At 38.8% G+C, this 19,539-nt stretch overlaps 1 protein-coding gene across 1 annotated transcript in view; it reads left to right on the top strand.

Moving 5' to 3' along the window:
- The window catches only part of BMX (BMX non-receptor tyrosine kinase), a 46,208-nt gene that overhangs the window by 8,629 nt on the left and 18,040 nt on the right, over positions 1-19,539 (top strand). Inside the window, exons 4-11 of the mRNA XM_090263890.1 lie at positions 1,706-1,787; positions 3,004-3,123; positions 5,347-5,411; positions 9,780-9,955; positions 12,712-12,783; positions 13,964-14,020; positions 15,858-15,912; positions 19,400-19,479. Coding sequence (XP_090120016.1) covers positions 1,706-1,787; positions 3,004-3,123; positions 5,347-5,411; positions 9,780-9,955; positions 12,712-12,783; positions 13,964-14,020; positions 15,858-15,912; positions 19,400-19,479 — 707 coding nt within the window. The remainder of the gene's footprint in view (positions 1-1,705; positions 1,788-3,003; positions 3,124-5,346; positions 5,412-9,779; positions 9,956-12,711; positions 12,784-13,963; positions 14,021-15,857; positions 15,913-19,399; positions 19,480-19,539) is intronic.

Here is a 19,539-nt window from a genome sequence, read left to right as displayed (position 1 = left end):
AAAGACGTTGCAAATGATTTATTAAGACAATGAGAAGGCGTGGAACATTTCTAGATAGGAGTTTGGGAAGTTTGCTAAAATTCTATCTATGTATCTGCTTTCCCTAGAGGGAAAGGAAAAAGGTAAGAGTGAGCCCCAGTGACCTGACTTGCCTTAGGCTCTGACAATCTCTTTCATCAGACATTGCCAGGCGTATCCAATGTGCTACAAGATATTAGTCACACTGTAAGGAATAAAATGTTATACCTGTTTTCAATGCATTTATAGATCATTATAATTCAGTGAGGGTGAGTATTAAGGTGAAAGTCAGCAGAATAGCCATGGTGCATCAGGGAGTAGAAGCTTCACTGTTCACTCCAAGAGGTCAGGGAGATTTTCTACTGGAGGTGGGTTGGGAAGGACAAGTAGAGTTAAACCCAGCAAAAACAGGAAGGGCAGTGAGACAGAAGAAACAGCAGGTGTCAAGGCACTAGTAGGTGAAACACTCTGGCAGATTTGGAGAGCTCCAGGTAGCCCCTATGCATAAAGAAGTCCTGTGAAAGAGTGAAAGAGATGAGCCTGGAAAATGTGCATGGCCACATCAGAAAGGCTGTACACAGCATGCTAAGGTGTTTTAATTTTTACCCTGGATATTTTTTTTTTAAATGGAATGCTGTGGAAAGTATGCCTACAGTACCCTTGGGAAGTGGCTTGAACTAAGTCAAGCCCTACTTTTATTATATGAAAAGGCAGATGGACTGGCCTTCTGATGTTCAGACTACCAGTTGTTAGTATGAGAGGACTTTGGCCAAAATGAAATAAAATAATCTGATTGCTGGACAACTTATACTTCCCACTTTAAAAAAGATCATTACCCGATTGGGAGAAACCAGAGGAGTGAGTGCGCGCATGAAAGACGTTTCAAGTTATCGCAGGGTTATGGGGTACTTAAAGAACATAGACTTTGAAGTCCCACCAAGCTCCTAGCCACTGCTTATACTTGTGTAAACATAGGAAACCTAGTCTCTCTCTGAGTTTATTTTTCACAAAGTTGAAATGGAATTAAAATATTAACACATCTAGGAAGATCCCCCAAATAAGTAGGCATTTAATACATGACCTGTATTATTTCCCCACAAAAGTAAATAAACTAGAGAAGAATCTGGGAAGACATTGTAATCTTCAAACATTTAAACAAGTGTCTTAAGGAATAGAAAATGACTTATGCTGAGGATTCCTAGGGTGGGACATAACTCAAGGGAATAAGTAATACAGAGACACATTTTCATTCAATATAAGCACAGACTATATAATGATCAGAATATATGAAAATTGACAAGGATAGCATAGTAAAAGTGAAAGAAATTCTGCCCCTGAAGATATTTTTAAGGATAGAGTAGATAAACATTTTCCAACGGGATACAAAGAGAGTCATGCACTGGGTAAGTGGGTAGATCAGAACACTCCTAAGACACCTATAATATCTAACATTTTGTACTTTTCTAATTCTCTGCTGTGATTTTCCAAAATGTAGAGGTATATGAGATAAAACAAATTGAAAGGTGGAGGATTAAAATAACTAAAGTTGTTTCTACCTAATTCCAGAGCTAATGGATATTATATAAGTAAACTCAAGGCTTCTTTTGGATAACAGAAAATTCACAGTTGCACCGGAGTAAACTATGATGCAATTATAGCTAAATGCACTAAATCTTTTCCTTTTTAGATTGTCTATAAAGATGGGCTCCTCTATGTCTATGCATCAAATGAAGAGAGCCGAAGTCAGTGGTTGAAAGCATTACAAAATGGTAACTTTTAAAGTCATAAAAGGGAGTCATTGATTGAGTTCTTTTGAGATTTGATAGAAGAAAGATATGACAGTGAAAGGACTCAAGGCCAAGACAGAATCTACTGATTTTCCTGCCAGCCTCAGAAAATATGCCATGCTTATCCTCATTTTGCATTCTCATTGTTCCATAGGGGAAGCCTGGGGATCGGGTACCTTTCCTCCCCTATAAACCTAACCTCCGCCCCCGCACCGCCTCCACCCTCCATGCTCCGCACAGAGCTGGCTATTCTCCTTCCCAGCAGCTTGGAGGAAGCCAGGCCACCTGCTACCTACACACTGTGCTTGCCTTCCCAGGGCAAAGTCCATTCTAGGTCCTCTTGGGGTTGTGTTAGGTCCTGTAGCCACTGTACTTTGGATGTTTATAGGAAGTTATAGCTACTTTTTACTAAGCACTTATCATTTGCCAGCTACTATGCTGAATACTTGTAAACGTTCCTAGGTAAACCTCCTGACAGTTTTGTGAAAATGGGTCATACTTGTTGCCATTTTTTCAGAAAAGTGAAATTAAAGAGACATGGCCAGTCTCACGTACCTAATAAGGAGAACTCAGAATTCAATTTCCCAAATACATCTTTTTAACCAATACAGTATAAATGCTAGGTTTCTGAGAAAGCTCACAGTCAGAAATTAGTGTTTTATAAACTTAACTCCTTTTGTTTGTTGTAGGTCTATAATAATTTCTTTTAATTCTCACTAACATTTAGTTAAAAATTGAATCTGGGTAAAGTATATAGGCACATTCATTGTACTACTCTTGCAACTTTTCTCTGTTTGAAATGCTTCAAAATAAAAAGTAGGGGGGACATATGTGTTTATTAGAATCTTCTTTTTGCTAAGATCTAGTCCTACCCTCCAGCCTCCTTCTGCCACAAGAGAACAACATGCATGTGCTGTAACCTACTTACTGCCTTTATAGATGTGTTTCTAAACTCCTAAAACCAAGCTGATCTGTACATGCATTTTCTACCAATTTTTTAAGACTTATGTAAGTTATTGTATTGTTCTATCTATATGCATGGCCAGACTTTTCTCTTGGGCTTTTTAACTTCTAAGGAAAAGACTTAGATCCTTTGGGAACCATTTGGTTTTACCCTAGTTGCTGGCAAAGATGATGTTTTCATTGTTCTGTGATAACGGCACTTACTGACTGTGTTTTCTTCCTGCCTGCTCCCCAGAGATAAGGGGCAACCCCCACCTGCTGATCAAGTACCACAGTGGGTTCTTCGTGGACGGGAAGTTCCTGTGCTGCCAGCAGAGTTGCAAAGCTGCCCCAGGATGTACTCTCTGGGAAGCATGTAATGTGACCACCCTGTTGGGTGGACTTTGGGTGGATGGAGCCTCATTAGGCAAATGTGTCCCATGCCGGAATAGCTCACCAGTTCAGGAAAGCGAGATGTGCCAGATTGGTTGGCATCATGAAATTTCAGCCTCGAAGATGCTATCTGGCAAATTAAGTATAACCCTAGGGTCAATTGAGTCATGTTTATTAAGATAATAATAGTATTAACACCTGTTATTCTTTCACTGCATGAGAAATATTTGTTACATTAGAATCATAAATCACAGAAAAACAATAAAAATAACATTTAAAAATAAATAAATAAAAATAAAATAAAATAAAGAATCATAAATCAAGTAAGGGGTTGTTTATCCCCTCCTATAACTCTTCCTGGTTTAAAATAGACTCCGAATAGGTAGAACGCGGTGAACATATCACCCAGGTTCAAAAATTAAATCATAAACTGAAAAAAGCAATATTGTTTTTAAAAGTATGTCCAAGGATAAAACTTAAGTAACACTTTTAATCACCATATATAACAAAATGATGGATGACCACGTTTTAAGAGATGTGTTTATAAAGTGGTTTGCCATTCTCTATATGTTCTTAGATTTTTTAACAACATCAGAGAAGGTAGCAAAGGGTTTTATGCAGAATTATAGTCCTAGGAAAATCTGCCTGAGACTTTATCCAGAGACAGAAAAGAAAGCCCATGAGGTGATTTTGATGGAATAATGGAGGGAGAGAATTACTTTATTTTCTTCTTGTGCCCTGGAGTCCCATTCCTTCACCAGGATACTTACATGAGACAGTCATATATTTTAATTCATCATTGTTTAGCAACATGACCTTGCCAATAAATAAAAAGGAGAACTTATTTTGGTAACAGTTTTAACAGCCTGGGCAAACTTTGCTTGGATTACAATGACTTTAAAGAATTGAATGAGATCAGTTATGTGAAAACACTTCATAAACTATAAAACACAGAGACATATGTAATGTTATCCAAGTTCACTTCATAACAGTATTGACATCTGACAATTACGTTAATGTTACTGCTGGTCACTTTACAACAAAAACAATGAATATTCATTGTGTTTTCCATTTCAATTAGACTACACAATGAATACTTATTAACTTAATTCGATCACATTGCTCTTTATATTCTTGAAGTATAGTGATTTAATGAGCTATACAGAATTTACTGAATCTTCCCTCCACTGTGATGGGCTGAGGAGTAATGTCTCCTTACAGCATTAATCATTCCTCCCAATTATTCTGTCCATGGTCTGGCATCATTACCCGGCAGGCCAGATTTTATCTCTGACCTTGCCCTAACTCCCAGGGGAAGAGCAGGAGAAAGGCTAGAGAGAGCACTGCCTTTGGATTATCTTCCTAGGCTCTTTGCCATCCTTTGAAGAAAACTACAAAATATAGAGGCATTATGACTCAAAAGCAGCTGTGATATTGTCTACCTGCCCAAGTAATTTAATCCCTTGGCCTCCTTTGTTGGACTACAGGGAAGCCCATGGACACATAAAGGAAACAGTTGAGTGCCTTTACTTCCTCCTGTCTTCAAAATGCCCTGGACCACCCTCCTCCCAGGACACATGTCCTACAAGCAAGTTGACCATACACCCCACTTTGTTTGGGACAGTGGCAACCTGGCATAATTATATTAAAAGTCTATTACTGTCAGGAATGTTCCAGTTTGGTCAATAAACCATATGGCCACCCCATCTATAAGGCATGTTATGGCTTCACACTCACAACCTGGGCATTGATCTACATGTGTGGGCGGAAAGAGAAACCAGCAATTATCATAAGAACTTTTAAAAAGCATGAAATAGATTTGTTCATTTATAAATCATATATTTATAAGCATCTTGTATGAGCCAATTCAAGACGAATCAGACACGGATTCTGAATCCTAGGGTCATAGGTCCTACCCAAGGGATTAGATACATAATACTCAAATACAAGGTGGAAATGTGGTACAAATTAATAGCTTTTAGATGAGAGGAACTTGGATACTTTACTTTTGGGGATATTGATAATGATGGAGGAGTGGTGTTTTATTTGGGTATTGTACAGGAAAGCAACAATCAAGATGTTGTGTCCAAATTCATTTAATCTGCAGTATTGCTTATACAAGCTACTTCTTTAGATTCATAACATTGGATATTTTTCTTTGTTTTATTTAAAGTTCTTTCTGAAGTTACTTGGTTTTACTTTTCAGATGCTGACCTTCACATTGCAACAAAGGAAGAGAAACTAAGAGCTCCCATCTTCCCAGACAGAATGGTAATTCAGCATTTAATTTTTTTTCATAATCGGGATATATTAAATAAATCAAGAGTTGCCAAATTCAAGACTAAAATATATGGGCTTCCTTCAGACTATCAGCAAAGAGAGAAAAACTGTGGGCTATCACCAAGAGCAATGGCAATATCAAATAACAAATTCAAATACAGAACCATTTTATCATTCTGTATTTTTATATTTAATAACTGGGCCTTTTTCTAACCTGTAAGTACATTAATAGGCACTAAACATGGTGCATGTGGGAGATAGCATCACATATAATAGGCAGCTGTCACTAGCTGTCATTCCTCTCCTGCCACCAGTATGGCTAAGACTGCCTCATGTAAGGTGTCCTGGTGAAGGAATGGGACCCCATAAGGCACAGCAGAAAACAGCATAATTTTTTTTCTCCATTACCCTTTCAAAGCCAGTCACTGGGCTTTCTTAGAGTCATACTCGGATGACATAAATTTTCCCTATTACCAGTAGTCATGAGAACAGCCTCTAATTGTCCCATCTAATGCTATAATCACACAACTTCAAATATCTTTCCAAGTTAAAACTTCTCCCCTTCGGCTAGCTCGTCTGTATCAAAGGACAGCCTGCTTAGGGGGAAGGGTCATGGAGAGGCTGAGATCTCTAACCCTTTCAGGGTTGAGGCCCAGGAAGAACAGGTTTAATGAGAAAGAGTCATGTACAGTTGGTCCCATCATGATTTGGTTGTGGTGGCTTGTTGGTAAGACAGGTTTCCAATGCTGATTCTTTATCTTATGGGAGACTTTCATGGGTTTCACACTGGGGTCCACATCAAATGTAGTTTTATGACAGAGGAAACGTCTTGGCTCTTAGTCCTTGGGTTTTTAGCCCTCAACTTTTCTGCTTGGTCAATTCACCAATCTTGGGCAGTTTTCAAGATGGCTCCCAGCCAACCTTCTCCCAAGGGTGGAGTTGGTCTCCAGGAAAACAAACAAAACCTTGACTGCTTTGGTTAGTAAAACTGTACGTGGCTTATTCTCAGAGAACAGGCTGCTGTTCCCCTTGTGCTCTGCTTTCTTAGGTTCATAACCATAGTCTCCTGCTTTTAGACTTCCCGGGCAAGTGTCAGCCTCCTCAAATACCAGAAGACACATAAAATGGCCTCCCAGTGGTTCTGTGGAAGCTCATCTGAAATTCAGGGAGCATCTCCACCAATTTTTATTCTCTATGGTGTCTTGGGTACTTATTTTCAGTTACACACCTTCACACACACTTTCTATCTTTCTAAGTAAAAACAATATAATTTTTGTGAACCAACATGACAAGTGAAAAGAAATCCCTTGTTATAGAAAGGTTGAATTATGTCCCCCAAATTTCATGTTCACCCAGGATCTCAGAATGTGACCTAAACAGGGGTCTTTGCAGATGTAATTAGTTAAGGTCCGAAATGAGATTATGCTGGATTAGGATGGACCATAAAATCCAATGGCTGGTGTCCTTCCAAAAAGATGAGAGGACATAGAGATATACAGAAAAGAAGGCCATTTAAAAACATAGGCAGAGATCGAAGTCATGCTGTCACAAACCAAGGAATGCCTAGAACCATCAGAAGCTGAAAGAGGCAAGTGAAGATTCTCCCCTAGAGCTTTTCAAGGGAACATGCATGGTCAGGCTGAAACCTTGATTTTGGACTTCTAGCCTCCAGGACCGTGACAGACTGTTGTGTTAATCCACCAGATGTGTACTAATTTGTTATGGCAACCATCAGAAAATTAATACAATTATTATTAAGGTTTGAGGGTTTTTTTGTTGTTATCAGAGCCATTGCTGTTTTGGTTTGGATGTATGCTCCAGTCCTAAAGCTTGAAAATTATGGCCCTGTGATACACCTAAGAGCAATGTCCAGACTAACCTAATCTATAGGGACAAAAGGTCAATTAGTAGTTTCCTGATGCCAGGATGGGAATGCAGATCGGCTACAAATGGACAGGGGGTACCTTAAAGGGGTGATAGATTGGGTTGTGGTGATGGTTGCCCAACTTGATAAATTTACTGAAAGTCACTGAATTCTTATAAAGGGCGAATTTTATGGTATGTAAATTATACTCCAATAAAGTTTGTTTTAAACAAATCTAAGAGCAGAGGGTAATTTAGGAGCCAGAAACCACTGCATTTAGCCTAGGGCAAGGAATTCTTTGGGAAATATGTTGAAAATTATCAATCAGGCAAATCAGTGGCCAAAGTCTGTTTGGATTATTAGCTGCCTTAAGGGATCAGGTATCAGAGAGGACTATTGTGAAAAGTATGTTTTCCTTGTTTTGTTTTTACGAGAGCATTCAGTAGAGGACTTAGTGAGCTGAGGAAAATTCAAATTCGCTTTCTAAGCACTTCTGTTCAGACTTCTGATTAGGGAACTTTCCACTGCATTTATCTTCGGAGATAACCACTCTACAGCTCATAAATAGCAGTGCCCTGCATAACTAAAAATTTCAGGATGTTACTCCTGGAAAAAAAGTAAAACACAGTGAGAAAAATATAAATGCAGAGCTTATATACATATTATGTAAATTTTTAATTGAAGTATAACATGCACTTAGAAAAGTATATGAGTCCTAAGTGCTCAGTTTGATAAATTTGCAAAAATTGAACACATCCTTATAATCTACATTCAGATTAAGAAACAGAACATCACAGAACCCTAGGGGTAGCCTCATGTTTCCTTTCAGTTGCTATATCCCACCAAGAATAATCACTAGCCTAATTTACTAACATTATAACTTACTTTGCCTGCATTTGACCTTTATATAAGTAAAATCATATAGTCATTTATTGTCTGTATTTTGTTCAATTTGTGATATTTGCTAATTTTTAAGTATGTGGTTATAGTTTACTCTCATGGCCGTATAAAATTCCAGCATGTGAATATGCCACTGTATTAGTTTCTTATTGCTGTTGTAACAAATACAGTGACTTAACACAAAGTTATTCTTTTATAGTTTTGAAGATCAGAAATCTAAAATGGGTTCACATCTATTTCCAGCTTCTAGAGGCTACTTGTGTTCCTTGATTTCTGGCCTGTTTCTCCATCTTCAAGGCCAGTAGGATAGCATCTTCTTCCCTCTCGGATCTCTGCTTCCATCCTCACACTTTCTCTCTAATCTGACTTTTTTGTCTTCCTCTTATAAGGGCCCTTTTGATTACATCGGGTCTACACCAATAATCCAGGATAATCTTCCCTATTTTAATCACATCTGCAAAGTCCTCTTACCATGTAAGGTAACTATTCACAGGTTCTAGGAATGAGGACAAAAAATTTCGGGGGACATTATTGATTTCGCTGTTGGATATGTGTAGGGACTTTTCGGATTACAGGGTATGCGCACGTCCAGCTTTAGTAGATTCTATAAACAGCTTTTCCATATGGTTCTACCGCTTCAAACCTCAACCAGCAAAGTTGAGAGTTCCTGTTGCTCCGTATCTTTGCCAACGCTTAGTATCGCTTCCTTCCTCCCACTCTCCCTCCCTTCTTCTTCCTTCCTTCCTTCTTTCCTTCCTTTCTTCCTTCCTTCCTTCCTTCCTTCCTTCCTCCCTTCTTTCCTTCCTTCCTTCCTCCCTTCCTTCCTTCCTTCCTTCCTTTTCTTTCTTTCTTTCTTCTTCCTTTCTTTCTTTCTTTCTTCCTTCCTTCCTTCCCTCCTTCCTTTCCTCCTTCCCTCCTTCCTTCCTTCCTTCTTTCCTTCCTTCCTTCCTTCCTTCCTTCATTCCTTCCTTCCTTCCTTCTCCTTCCTTCCTTCCTTCCTTTTCTTTCTTTCTTTCTTTCTTTCTTTCTTTCTTCTTTCTTCCTTCCTTCCTTCCCTCCTTCCTTCCCTCCTTCCTTCCTTCCTTCCTCCCTTCCTCCCTTCCTTCCTTCCTTCTTTCCTTCTTTTCTTTCTTTCTTTCTTTCTTTCTTTCTTTCTTCCTTCCTTCCTTCCTTCCCTCCTTCCCTCCTTCCTTCCTTCCTTCCTTCCTTCCTCCCTTCCTTCCTTCCTTCCTCCCTTCCTTCCTTCTTTCCTTCTTTTCTTTCTTTCTTCTTTCTTTCTTTCTTTCTTTCTTCTTTCTTTCTTTCTCTCTTTCTCTCTTTCTTTCTTTCTTTCTTTCTTCCTTCCTTCCTTCCTCCCTCCCCTTCCTTCCTTCCTTCATTTCCCTTCCTCTTCCATCCATCTTCCTTCCTCCCTTTCCTACTCTCTCAATCTCTCTCTCTTCCCCTTCCCTGCCTCCCTCTCTCTCTCTCCCTCCCTCCATTCATCCCTCCTTCCTTCCTTTTTAACTTAAGAGCCAATATACCTTGATTGTTAGCTCCCAGGACATGAATCTGTGCATGTGCCTCGCTGTGATCTATTATCTTGTCCTCCAAAGCTGAAGATTCCTCGAGCAGTTCCTATTTTCAAAATGGATGAACCATCTTCAAGTATCACTCAAGCCCAGTATGACAGTGACCCAAAGAAAAACTATGGCTCCCAGCCAAACATCAGCATGCAGTATGTTCCAAAGGAAGACTGCCCTGACCGGTGGCAAGTAAGAAAACTGAAAAGGTAAACCTCAGTTTTTAGTCTGGCTGCCCTTAATGTAGAACAAACATTACACCACTGCCTTGGACTTCAGTCTCAAAGCTGTGCATGCACGCCTTGGCTGAGATAGGGTTGCCTTATCAGAAAATGTTCACTGTTTGAGCCGGAAGCCAGAAGCAGTGGCCCCACTGGCACTGAGCAGCGCAGTATTTATTTTGATTTAGACTATCCAATCTAATGATCTAAGTAATATGTGAGCAGTTTAGTCCATCCTCTTTCTCTCTGCTTCCCCCGCCCCCAATAATGTCACATTCCAGAACTCCAAATATTTAAATTATATCCTTTATATGAGAGAATTTAAAAGTGGGCTAACTTTTGTGAAGTGCTTGGGCATCACCGACCAAAAGACAAGTAACATTTCAAGATTGCCTTCTCAGGATGCTATTAGTCTCCCCATGTTTTTAAGCTAAAAATTGCTACCTAAAGCCAAATTTGAAACTACCTTGAAGACAGTACCTAAATTGTGTATATCTCTGGAGTCTGGAACCAAGTTGGCCCCATACCTGATGCTCAATAAATACGAAATCGAATTGCAAGATGACAATAAAGGATCAACTGACTATCCTTCCTTGTTTGCTGCCTCATACTTCCTCCCCATCATGCTGTTCACTGTCTGACATCTTCTTACCCTGTTATAGGCATCCCTCCAGGGTATAGATGTCTGTCTTTCTCCACAAAGTGTGCAAAGCATCTCTCTGACTCACCATGTATCTCTTTTCTTTTTCTCCTTTGTCCTCTTATTGTTTTTTTTCCCCACCCTCATCATTTTTACCCAAAACAGATGCCTCACTGTACCAGTGATACAGCCGCAGGGCTACATGAAACTTGAAAAAATATAGGCATATTCTTGCTATTTATTGTCTTTAGCATCGCAGCTCAGGGTACCTTGCATTCCAGAGTGGAAACAGAATCCAAGAGTATGAATCTATAGCTGGTGCCTGAGGGCAGGACTTAACATTTATTTGCCTGCAACCCACTGTACTTGTGAAAGGAGACAATAAGCTCAGATTCAAGGACAGTGGATGTTATGTCAACATTTTGCCCGGTCCCCTGCCTGCCAGAAATCCAAATGATTCATCAAGGGAGATCTGCAGTGAAACTGAGTGGCTGGTATTCAAATAAGTAGTCAGCACTATAGATTCACATGAGATTGCTACAGTACTAACCCATAGGTTGCCAGATACTATCTTTAAATTTTTGATATTTTGCTCATCAAGGATTTTTGCATAAATTTTTATTTTAAAAACTATTTTATTAAAACACTATCTTGGTTACTGAGTTTTTTGACACCCACTTAGGTTTTATACCAAAAACTTAGTCCTGAACCTGGATTTTTCCCTAGAGCTTTAGAAAGCTAATTATCTGCACAGAGGATTGATTAATCACTTAGCATGAGCGGTATTAGGTTACCTATGAGTGAATTATAATAATTGCTAATAGAGCTTCATGGAGCTTGAATTTAAACAATTCAGCCATGATTCTAGGCTCATATAAGTACCTAATACTTTTTATTAACTTTCTGTTCTTTATACTACCTTTGCCTGACCTGCTTTTTAATCTTTATTTTTCTGTGTAGTAAAATAATCCATTTTCTGATTAAAGCATTCAAATATTGCAGAATCTTCACCATACATTCCTCTAAAATGTTTTGTATGTACATGTTACCCTATAGTAGAACTAAAAAATCGAATTCTCACCATACAGTCTTCTTTGCCACTTGCTTTTTTCACTTAATGTCTTGGACATTTACCCCATTTGAACACATGAAGATATACTTAATTTTTACTTAAAAAAATTTAATTGTGGTAAAACATAAAATTTACCATTTTAATAATTTTAAGTGTACAGTTCAGTAGTGTTAAATACATTTACATTGTGCAATCTACTTGATTATTTTGAATGTCTATATAGTATTCCATTAAATGGCCAAAAGTTTTTAATTAAAAAATTTTAATTGAAAAAATTTCACTATGTCTTTTAGCATTTTAAGTAAGAATTTTCTTATGAAGCGATGAAGTGGAAAAACTATGCTAGTGAGCAAGGCTGTTCAGGAAGGCGGAGGGGTAGGGGCTCCTGGAAATGGAGCCAGAGGAACGTTTCCTTGTTAAGGAAACTTGTCGCTATGAAGTGTGGTTTTGAATAAGAGCCTGGGATATGAAGGCTAACAGGAAATAAGTTCTACATTCCAAATAAAACAGCCTTTGAACTTGGAGAGGTAGGCACTTCCTTATGCTCTGCTCACCACCCAAAAAAACAAATGTTGGTAAAAGAGTATGATGAAAATCCTGCTGATCCATCTGTGTCCACATGGAGTTAAAATTTCAGTATTTTCAAGACTTTTAATTGCAGTCACAACAGTAAAAAGGAAAATAAGCTATTTTAAATATGTACATGACAGAATGCTTGCATTATCTACAAGAAAATCAGGGCAAACCCAGTCAAGATGATTTATTACCCAAGTTTTCTATTGTTTGGAGCTATTATAAGCCATTATTAACAATTTACTTTTGTTTATGAGTACTGTCAATCTACAGCATTTTATTGGAGTCCCTGAAAGGACAAAAATGTGAAAATGACTCATTAGCTTAAATTTCCAAACCAAGCGAAAAAAAGGTCAAAGAAGGTCAAAAAAGCTGAGACATATCTAACAAAATTACTTTTACCGTTTAACATTTATAAATAACTATAAATTTATGAAATGTATCTCTCTTTTTTTATAGCAGTGAAGATTTTGCGTGCAGTAACCAAAAAGAAAGAAATGTTGTAAATCACAGCACCTCAAAGATGTCATGGTATATCAAATTCAAATGATCTTTTCCACCCAGTATTTGCTACCATTTGCAGGAAAACTAACCAAACTTGCACTAATTTTACAGCTAGCCCTCACATTTAACGTAAATATAAACCCCAAAAATCTATGTAATTTGCCTCTCTGAACCCTTAAGTTGGTCTGAATTTATAACTTGTGGGTTCCCGTTTCCTTCACACTGATTTTTCCCATCCATCATTTATGATATACACTAGTGTTAGCATGAATACTAATATACCTGGCTCAGACTTCTCTAGCAGAAGGAAAAACAACCTAGAGCTGAATAATTCTTCTCTAAGAATACCTTTATACACAGCCTGAGAGTTTTTAAAATATTTTATTTATTTATTTTTAGAGAGAGGGGAAGGGAGGAAGAAAGAGAGGGAGAGAAACATCGAAGTGTGAGAGAAACATGGGTTGCCTGACACACGCCCCCAACGGGACCTGGCCCACAACCCAGGCATGTACCCTGACTGGGAATTGAACTGGAGACCTTTCTGTTTGTGGGATGATGCCCAACCCACTGAGCCACACCAGTCAGGGCACACCTTGAGATTTTTTAAAAATTTCATACTGTAGTCCCTGAAGGCATCTTCATCTACTTCATGAGCCCACTTTTCTGAAACACTCAAAGACATCCACATTCAGCCCTGGCTGCTGTGGCTCAGTGGATTGAGTGTAGGCCTGTGAACCAAGTGTCGCTGGTTCAATTCCCAGTCAGGGCACATGCCTAGGTTGCACGCCAGGTCCCCCATTTGGGGACGCGTAAGAGGCAACCACACATTGATGTCTCTTTCCCTCTCTTTCTCTTTTCCTCTCTCTCTAAAAACAAATAAATAAAATAAAATAAATTCATTAAAAATTTTTTTTAAAAGACACCCACATTCCTGGGAGCCTCCTGGGGACTTCTTGTATCAAACAGCCACTTTCTCATTAAAGTGAGCTTGAACTCAACTTCTTAGTCACTCTCTGTTCACTTTGCTGATACCTTACCAAGTACAAAAACGGAAACCTATCCGTCTACATTTTATTTACATGGATGAAAGCAGGGTGGGATTTGATACTGCACTACTAGGTACTTGGATTATTTCTTGGTGGTTTTATGTTGTTGTTGTTTTGTTTTTTTGTTTTTTTGTATTCGTGTTGATTCCTCTCTTCTTAAGGGGATTACCCGAGTCAAGTTCATCTGAAGAAGAGGAAGAAAACCTGGATGATTATGAGTGAGTTTTGAAAGTCTTCTTTGTTCCTCTAAAACTAAACATAGATGTTTTTACGTATTCTTTCCAAAGGGCATTAAAACATATGGTTCAGACTTGCTAAGGAGGCTGTGTTAACAGTGGTAAACTCATGTGAGGTTCTGAGCCATTTATCTGGATGATGGGTGACAGGAAGCTGGACTTCTACTAATAAAAATATTTTTCCCAATCTGGATTATCTAAATTGGCTGCACAAATTCATTGGATTTATCATATACCTGGTGTCCCATCATTTCACTTCACCTTCATAGATACAGCATATGACATTTCTGCTGATTATTTCCTCTCTAAAGGCCTCTCACCAGGATGAGGTTTGGAGGCTCTTTTTAGCATTGAGTCCCATTTTTGAAGTTATTTATGATGCAGTCATTTTACAAGTAACACAACTGAGATTTTCACATGACACCATTTGTATTGAGAGATTCCTGTTCCTAGGGTGGCCTTATCATAACATCCAAATCAGGACACTTTAGAGAACGAAAACAATCACTATTAAATATTATAACTGGGCTCTTTGGGCAAATATGAATGTGTGATCACCCCAACTATCCTGAGACAGGTTGGTCAAAGTGGCTGTAAAGGTCCTTTCCAAAATCTAAGATTCTATTATTGTACAGATAAGGTCAAACAAATCTCCTGGACTTCAAGATTGGCATTAAGAAGATGTGGGAGTAAAAGGACATACTGCGCCTCTCAGACACTAGGATTATTTTTTTATGAGGGCTGTTATGGATTTATTGGCTCTAGGTGTAGTGAGAGCCTTTATTAAGTACATTTCACTGTTTCAACTCTTCCTCTTTCCCGCTAACCCAGCCTGGTCCTAGACATACCTGCCACATTGGAGTAGAAATGCTGTGCCCTCCACACCTTTGCATCATGGTCTCTTTACTACCCTGAAACTTCCTCTTAGCCCTATTTTCTTCCCCAACATTTATACTCAGACACACATCTGATGTAATAATTCAAACTAAGACAAAATACTGAGAAAGACAGGAACCAAAACTATCCAAGGAGAATTGCACTTTAACAGATGACATATACTTAAACCAATGGAACTGAATTTCTAATTGTGGATTTTAGTCTGTAGTATTTAGATGAATTGGAAGTCTGTCTTTGATTCAGAGAACCCAGATCTGACCATATAGAGTGTATATTGCCATCATTTCTAGAGTCAAATGTTTTGTGAGGGGTGTGCATTATGGGAAATGATCAGGAGACCTGCACTCTTCAAAGTCAAAGAGATGCCAAAGGGAGTTCAGGACCAGAGGAAAATATGACCTGGTGCCCCCAGCTTCCTGCTCTATCAATGTCACTGAAGCATCCATTTTATGACCATAAGTTCATGAGCATCTCTAAAGACTGAGGTGCCAACGTTTAGGTGAAAAACTATGTGGTAGGACTAGGCTTAAGCCTCTGTTGCTCTGACATTGAAATGCTGAAATATTTTTTAAAACAAAGCCAGCTCTCAGCAAAATCATGACACAAGCTAAGTGTGTATGTCTGTGAGTGTGTGTATGTGTGGATGTATGGGGGTCTTGCACACAATCTCACTTCACCTCTCCAGGCCTCTCTCCCTATTCCTGATAATCTCTTTCTTCTGTTTCTCAAAGGCATATATACTGAATCATATTCCCTGAACAGTCTTTTGATGAACTACAATTAGCTTAAAATATTAGTAATAAAACTATAACATCTACAGTGTTAATTATATATTATATAAGGATACAGTTAGAAAGCTGAGTAACAAGTTATGAAATTAAATAGTAGTACCTATTAAATATGGAATTCTTTCTTATTGCAGCTGGTTTGCAGGTAACATCTCCAGGTCACAATCTGAACAGTTACTGAGACAAAAGGTAAATAGTCTGATCTTTAAAATAACCCCTAAGAATCTCTTTCTGTTGTTGAGTCCAGTGGGTAATGCACTTCTTTAATAGGTTTTGTTTGTTTGTTTTTTAAATTTATTTATTTATTTGTTTTTTTTATTATTTACTTTTAGAGTAAGGGGAAAGGAGAAAGAGAGGGAGAGAAACATCACTGTGTGGTTGCCTCTCACTCATGTCCCCAATTGGGGACCTGACGTGCAACCTCCTAGTCATGTGCTGTGACTGGGAATCGAACCAGCGACACTTGGTTCGCAGGCCGACGCTTAATCCACTGAGCCACAGCAGCCAGGGCCTGTAATGCACTTCTTATAGAAACCTTAGTGCTAATTATACAGTCATGTCATCATAGTGTTGTTTGTCCAGCCTATAGGTTACCAGGTCCTTCACATATGGCCATTTATCATATTTCCATTATAATTTCTGTGTAATGAACCACTTCAAAATTAAGTGGCATGAAACAACAAGATTTTTGATTTCTCACAACTCTGTCAGGGATTCAGCTTGGCCAGCAGTTCTTCTGCAGGTTTGGTTTAGGGCCACTCATTTGGCTGCATTTGGTTGGTAGATACAATCACTGGGGGGTTAAGGTTAGCTGAGGCAGTCAATCTGGATGCCATAGTTCTCCATGTGGCTAACTTGGGCTTCCTTACAGCATGGTGATCTCCAGGCAGTGGTTGAAGAAAATGAGCCTCACAGTTCAGTGCAAGCACCATCTAGTCTGTCTTTGTCGTGTTTGCTAATGTCCCACTGGCCAAAGCAAGTCACATGGCCGAGCACAGAGTCAATGTGGGAAGGGACCAAACAGGGCGTGAATGCAGAATGATGATTTATTGGGGACCATCTATGGAAAAGTCAACCTCAGCTCTGTCACTTTACATTAGCACATAAACCACAATAAAGCAGATGTAATAAGAAAGAAATCTACATGATTTTGTTACTAAGTGGTATGGAATTACCTATAGAAAACTCTTTTGACCTACAAAATGACATTTTGATGTAGTTCAACCAAATATAACAAACCAATTATCTCTTTGAGGGGTACTGGTGAGAATGTGGTAACTTCACTCTCTAACCTGGTACTTTGTCACATTCCCAGTTTAGCATCTGCTCTTTCCGAATCTGGATCTGTTTATTTTTAATATATTTTATTGATTATGCTATTAGAATTGTCCCAATTTTCCCCTTTTGCCCCCCTCCACCTTGTACCCCTATTCCCTCCAGCCATCCCCACACCATTGTTCATGTCCATGAGTCGTGCATATAAGTTCTTTGGCTACTTCACTTCCTATACTGTTCTTAACACCCCTCTGTCTATTCTGTACCTACCATATTGTACTTCTTAATTCCTGTACCTTTTCCCCCATTCTCCCCCTTTCCCTTCCCACATCATAACCCCCCCAAATAAGCTCCATATCTATGGTTCTCTTTCTGTTTTGCTTGTTTGCTTTTTAGATTCGGTTGTTAATAGTTGTGAATTTATTGCCATTTTAATGTTCATAGTTTTGATTTTATTTTTCTTGAATAATTCCCTTTAACATTTTATGTAATAATGGCTTGGTGGCAATGAACTCCTTTAGATTTACCTTGTTTGGGAAGCACTTTATCTGCCCTTCCATTCTAAATGATAGCTTGGCTGGATAGAGTATAATCTAGGTTGTAGGTCCTTGCTTTTCATCATTTTGAATACTTCTTGCCAGCCACTTCTTGCCTGCAAAGTCTCTTTTGAGAAATCAGTTTCTTATGGGAACTCCTTTGTAGATAACTATCTGCCTTTCTCATACTGTTTTGAAGATTCTCTCTTTATCTTTAATCTTTGGCATTTTAATTATTGTGTGTCTTGGTGCAGTTCTCATTCCATCCATCTTGCTTGGGACTCTGTGCTTCCTGGACTTGTACGTCTATTTCCTTCACCAAATTAGAGACATTTTCCTTCATTATTTTTTCAAATAAGTTTTCAATTTATTGCTCTTTCTTTTTTCTTTCCACCACCCCTATGATTCAAATGTTGATATGTTTGAAGTTGTCCCAGAGACTCCTTAGCATATCCTTGTTTTTTTGGATTCTTTTTTCTTCTGGCTGCTCTGATTAAATGTTTTTTTCTTCGTTATATTCAAAGTCATTGGTTTGATTCTCAGCTTCATCCTCTCCACTGTTGGTTCACTGTAAATTTTTCTTTATTTCACTTAGTGTAACCTTCATTTCTGCCTGGGTCTTTTTTATGCTGTTGAAGTAACCAATGGGTTCCTTGAGCATCCTAATAACCAGTGTTTTGAACTCTGCATCTGATAGATGCTTATCTCTATTTTGTTTAATTCTTTATCTGGAGTTTTGTTCTGTTCTTTCATTTGGACCATATTTCTTTGTCTCCTCATTTTAGCAGCCTCCCTGTGTTTGTTTCTATGTATTAGGTAGACTGATTTGAGTCCCTGTCTTAGTAGCATGACTTATTTTAGAAAAGTGCACCAGTAAGTTGGGTGGGGTTGAGCCTTAGGTGATCGCCAGAATGGGGCAACCCATGTGAACCAGGTTGATGGAGTCTTTGATATGGTGTTGCTGTTCTGTGGCTCTGTGTGTGGGAGGCTCAGAAAGGGGATAATGCCGCTGCCTGGCCTCTGGAGTTTTGTCTGGGAGGAAGCTGTCCACCAGCACTCACTCTGATGCCAGACACTTCAGTTTCTCCCTGTATACCACTGGTGCCTTTCAAGCTGCTGCCCCAGTGCTGAAGCCCAGAGGGAATGAATCTGCATAAGTCCTCAGTCTGCTGGAACCCTGGGCTGGGTGTTCTGGTGTGCAGCTGAGACCCCTTGCTTGTGAGATACCCCTTTCAATTTTTATCCACCACACATGGGTGTGGGATCATCTGTTCTGCATCTCCACACCTTCTTTCCCCTCTGTGAGTCTCTGCCCCTCCTACCTGTCTAGTTGAATGTGACTTCTTTAATTCCTAGGTTGTTGAGCTTCCATACAGCTCAATTTTCTGACGATTGTGGGTGATATATGTTTTGCAGTTAAGTTGTAATTTTGCTGTGGTTGTGCAAGGAGGTGAGCCGTGTTTACCTGCACCTCCATCTTGACCAGAAGTAGATCTCTTTAGATTTAGCACAAGTCTTTAAGAAAGATTTGTTTTCTATCTTTGGTTTTCTAAAACCTTCTAAGAGCATGATATGATGATATGCGGTTTTAAATTTTATTTCTGAAAGAGTAAAACATTCGGCTCACATGAATACATGAGAAAATTGTCACAGAGTGTTAAAAATTAACTGCAGATGAGAAGTCAAAGCACACAGGGTCGGTCAATAAAGAAACTGAGTGAGAAAAGGATGAAAGCTAAAGTGTGACATTCATGAGATTTAAAGGGAACCTAAGTGATCTGTGTACCTGCTGCCTACCAGGAAAACTCATTTTCAAGGATAAAAGAAAAGTTTTCTGATCCTTGTACATTTTCCTTCTTTTCCAGGGAAAAGAAGGGGCATTTATGGTTAGAAATTCCAGACAGGTGGGAGTGTACACAGTGTCCTTATTTAGTAAGGCTGTGAAGTAAGTATGACATGGATTTATTTATTTTCTTGTGTATTCTCTGAATATACTGATCATTGA

The sequence above is a fragment of the Furipterus horrens genome, unplaced genomic scaffold (genome assembly GCF_987537825.1).
Source record: "Furipterus horrens unplaced genomic scaffold, mFurHor1.1.pri manual_scaffold_17, whole genome shotgun sequence".
Taxonomy (NCBI): Eukaryota; Metazoa; Chordata; class Mammalia; order Chiroptera; family Furipteridae; genus Furipterus; species Furipterus horrens.
This window is presented reverse-complemented; position numbering and strand designations above follow the sequence as displayed.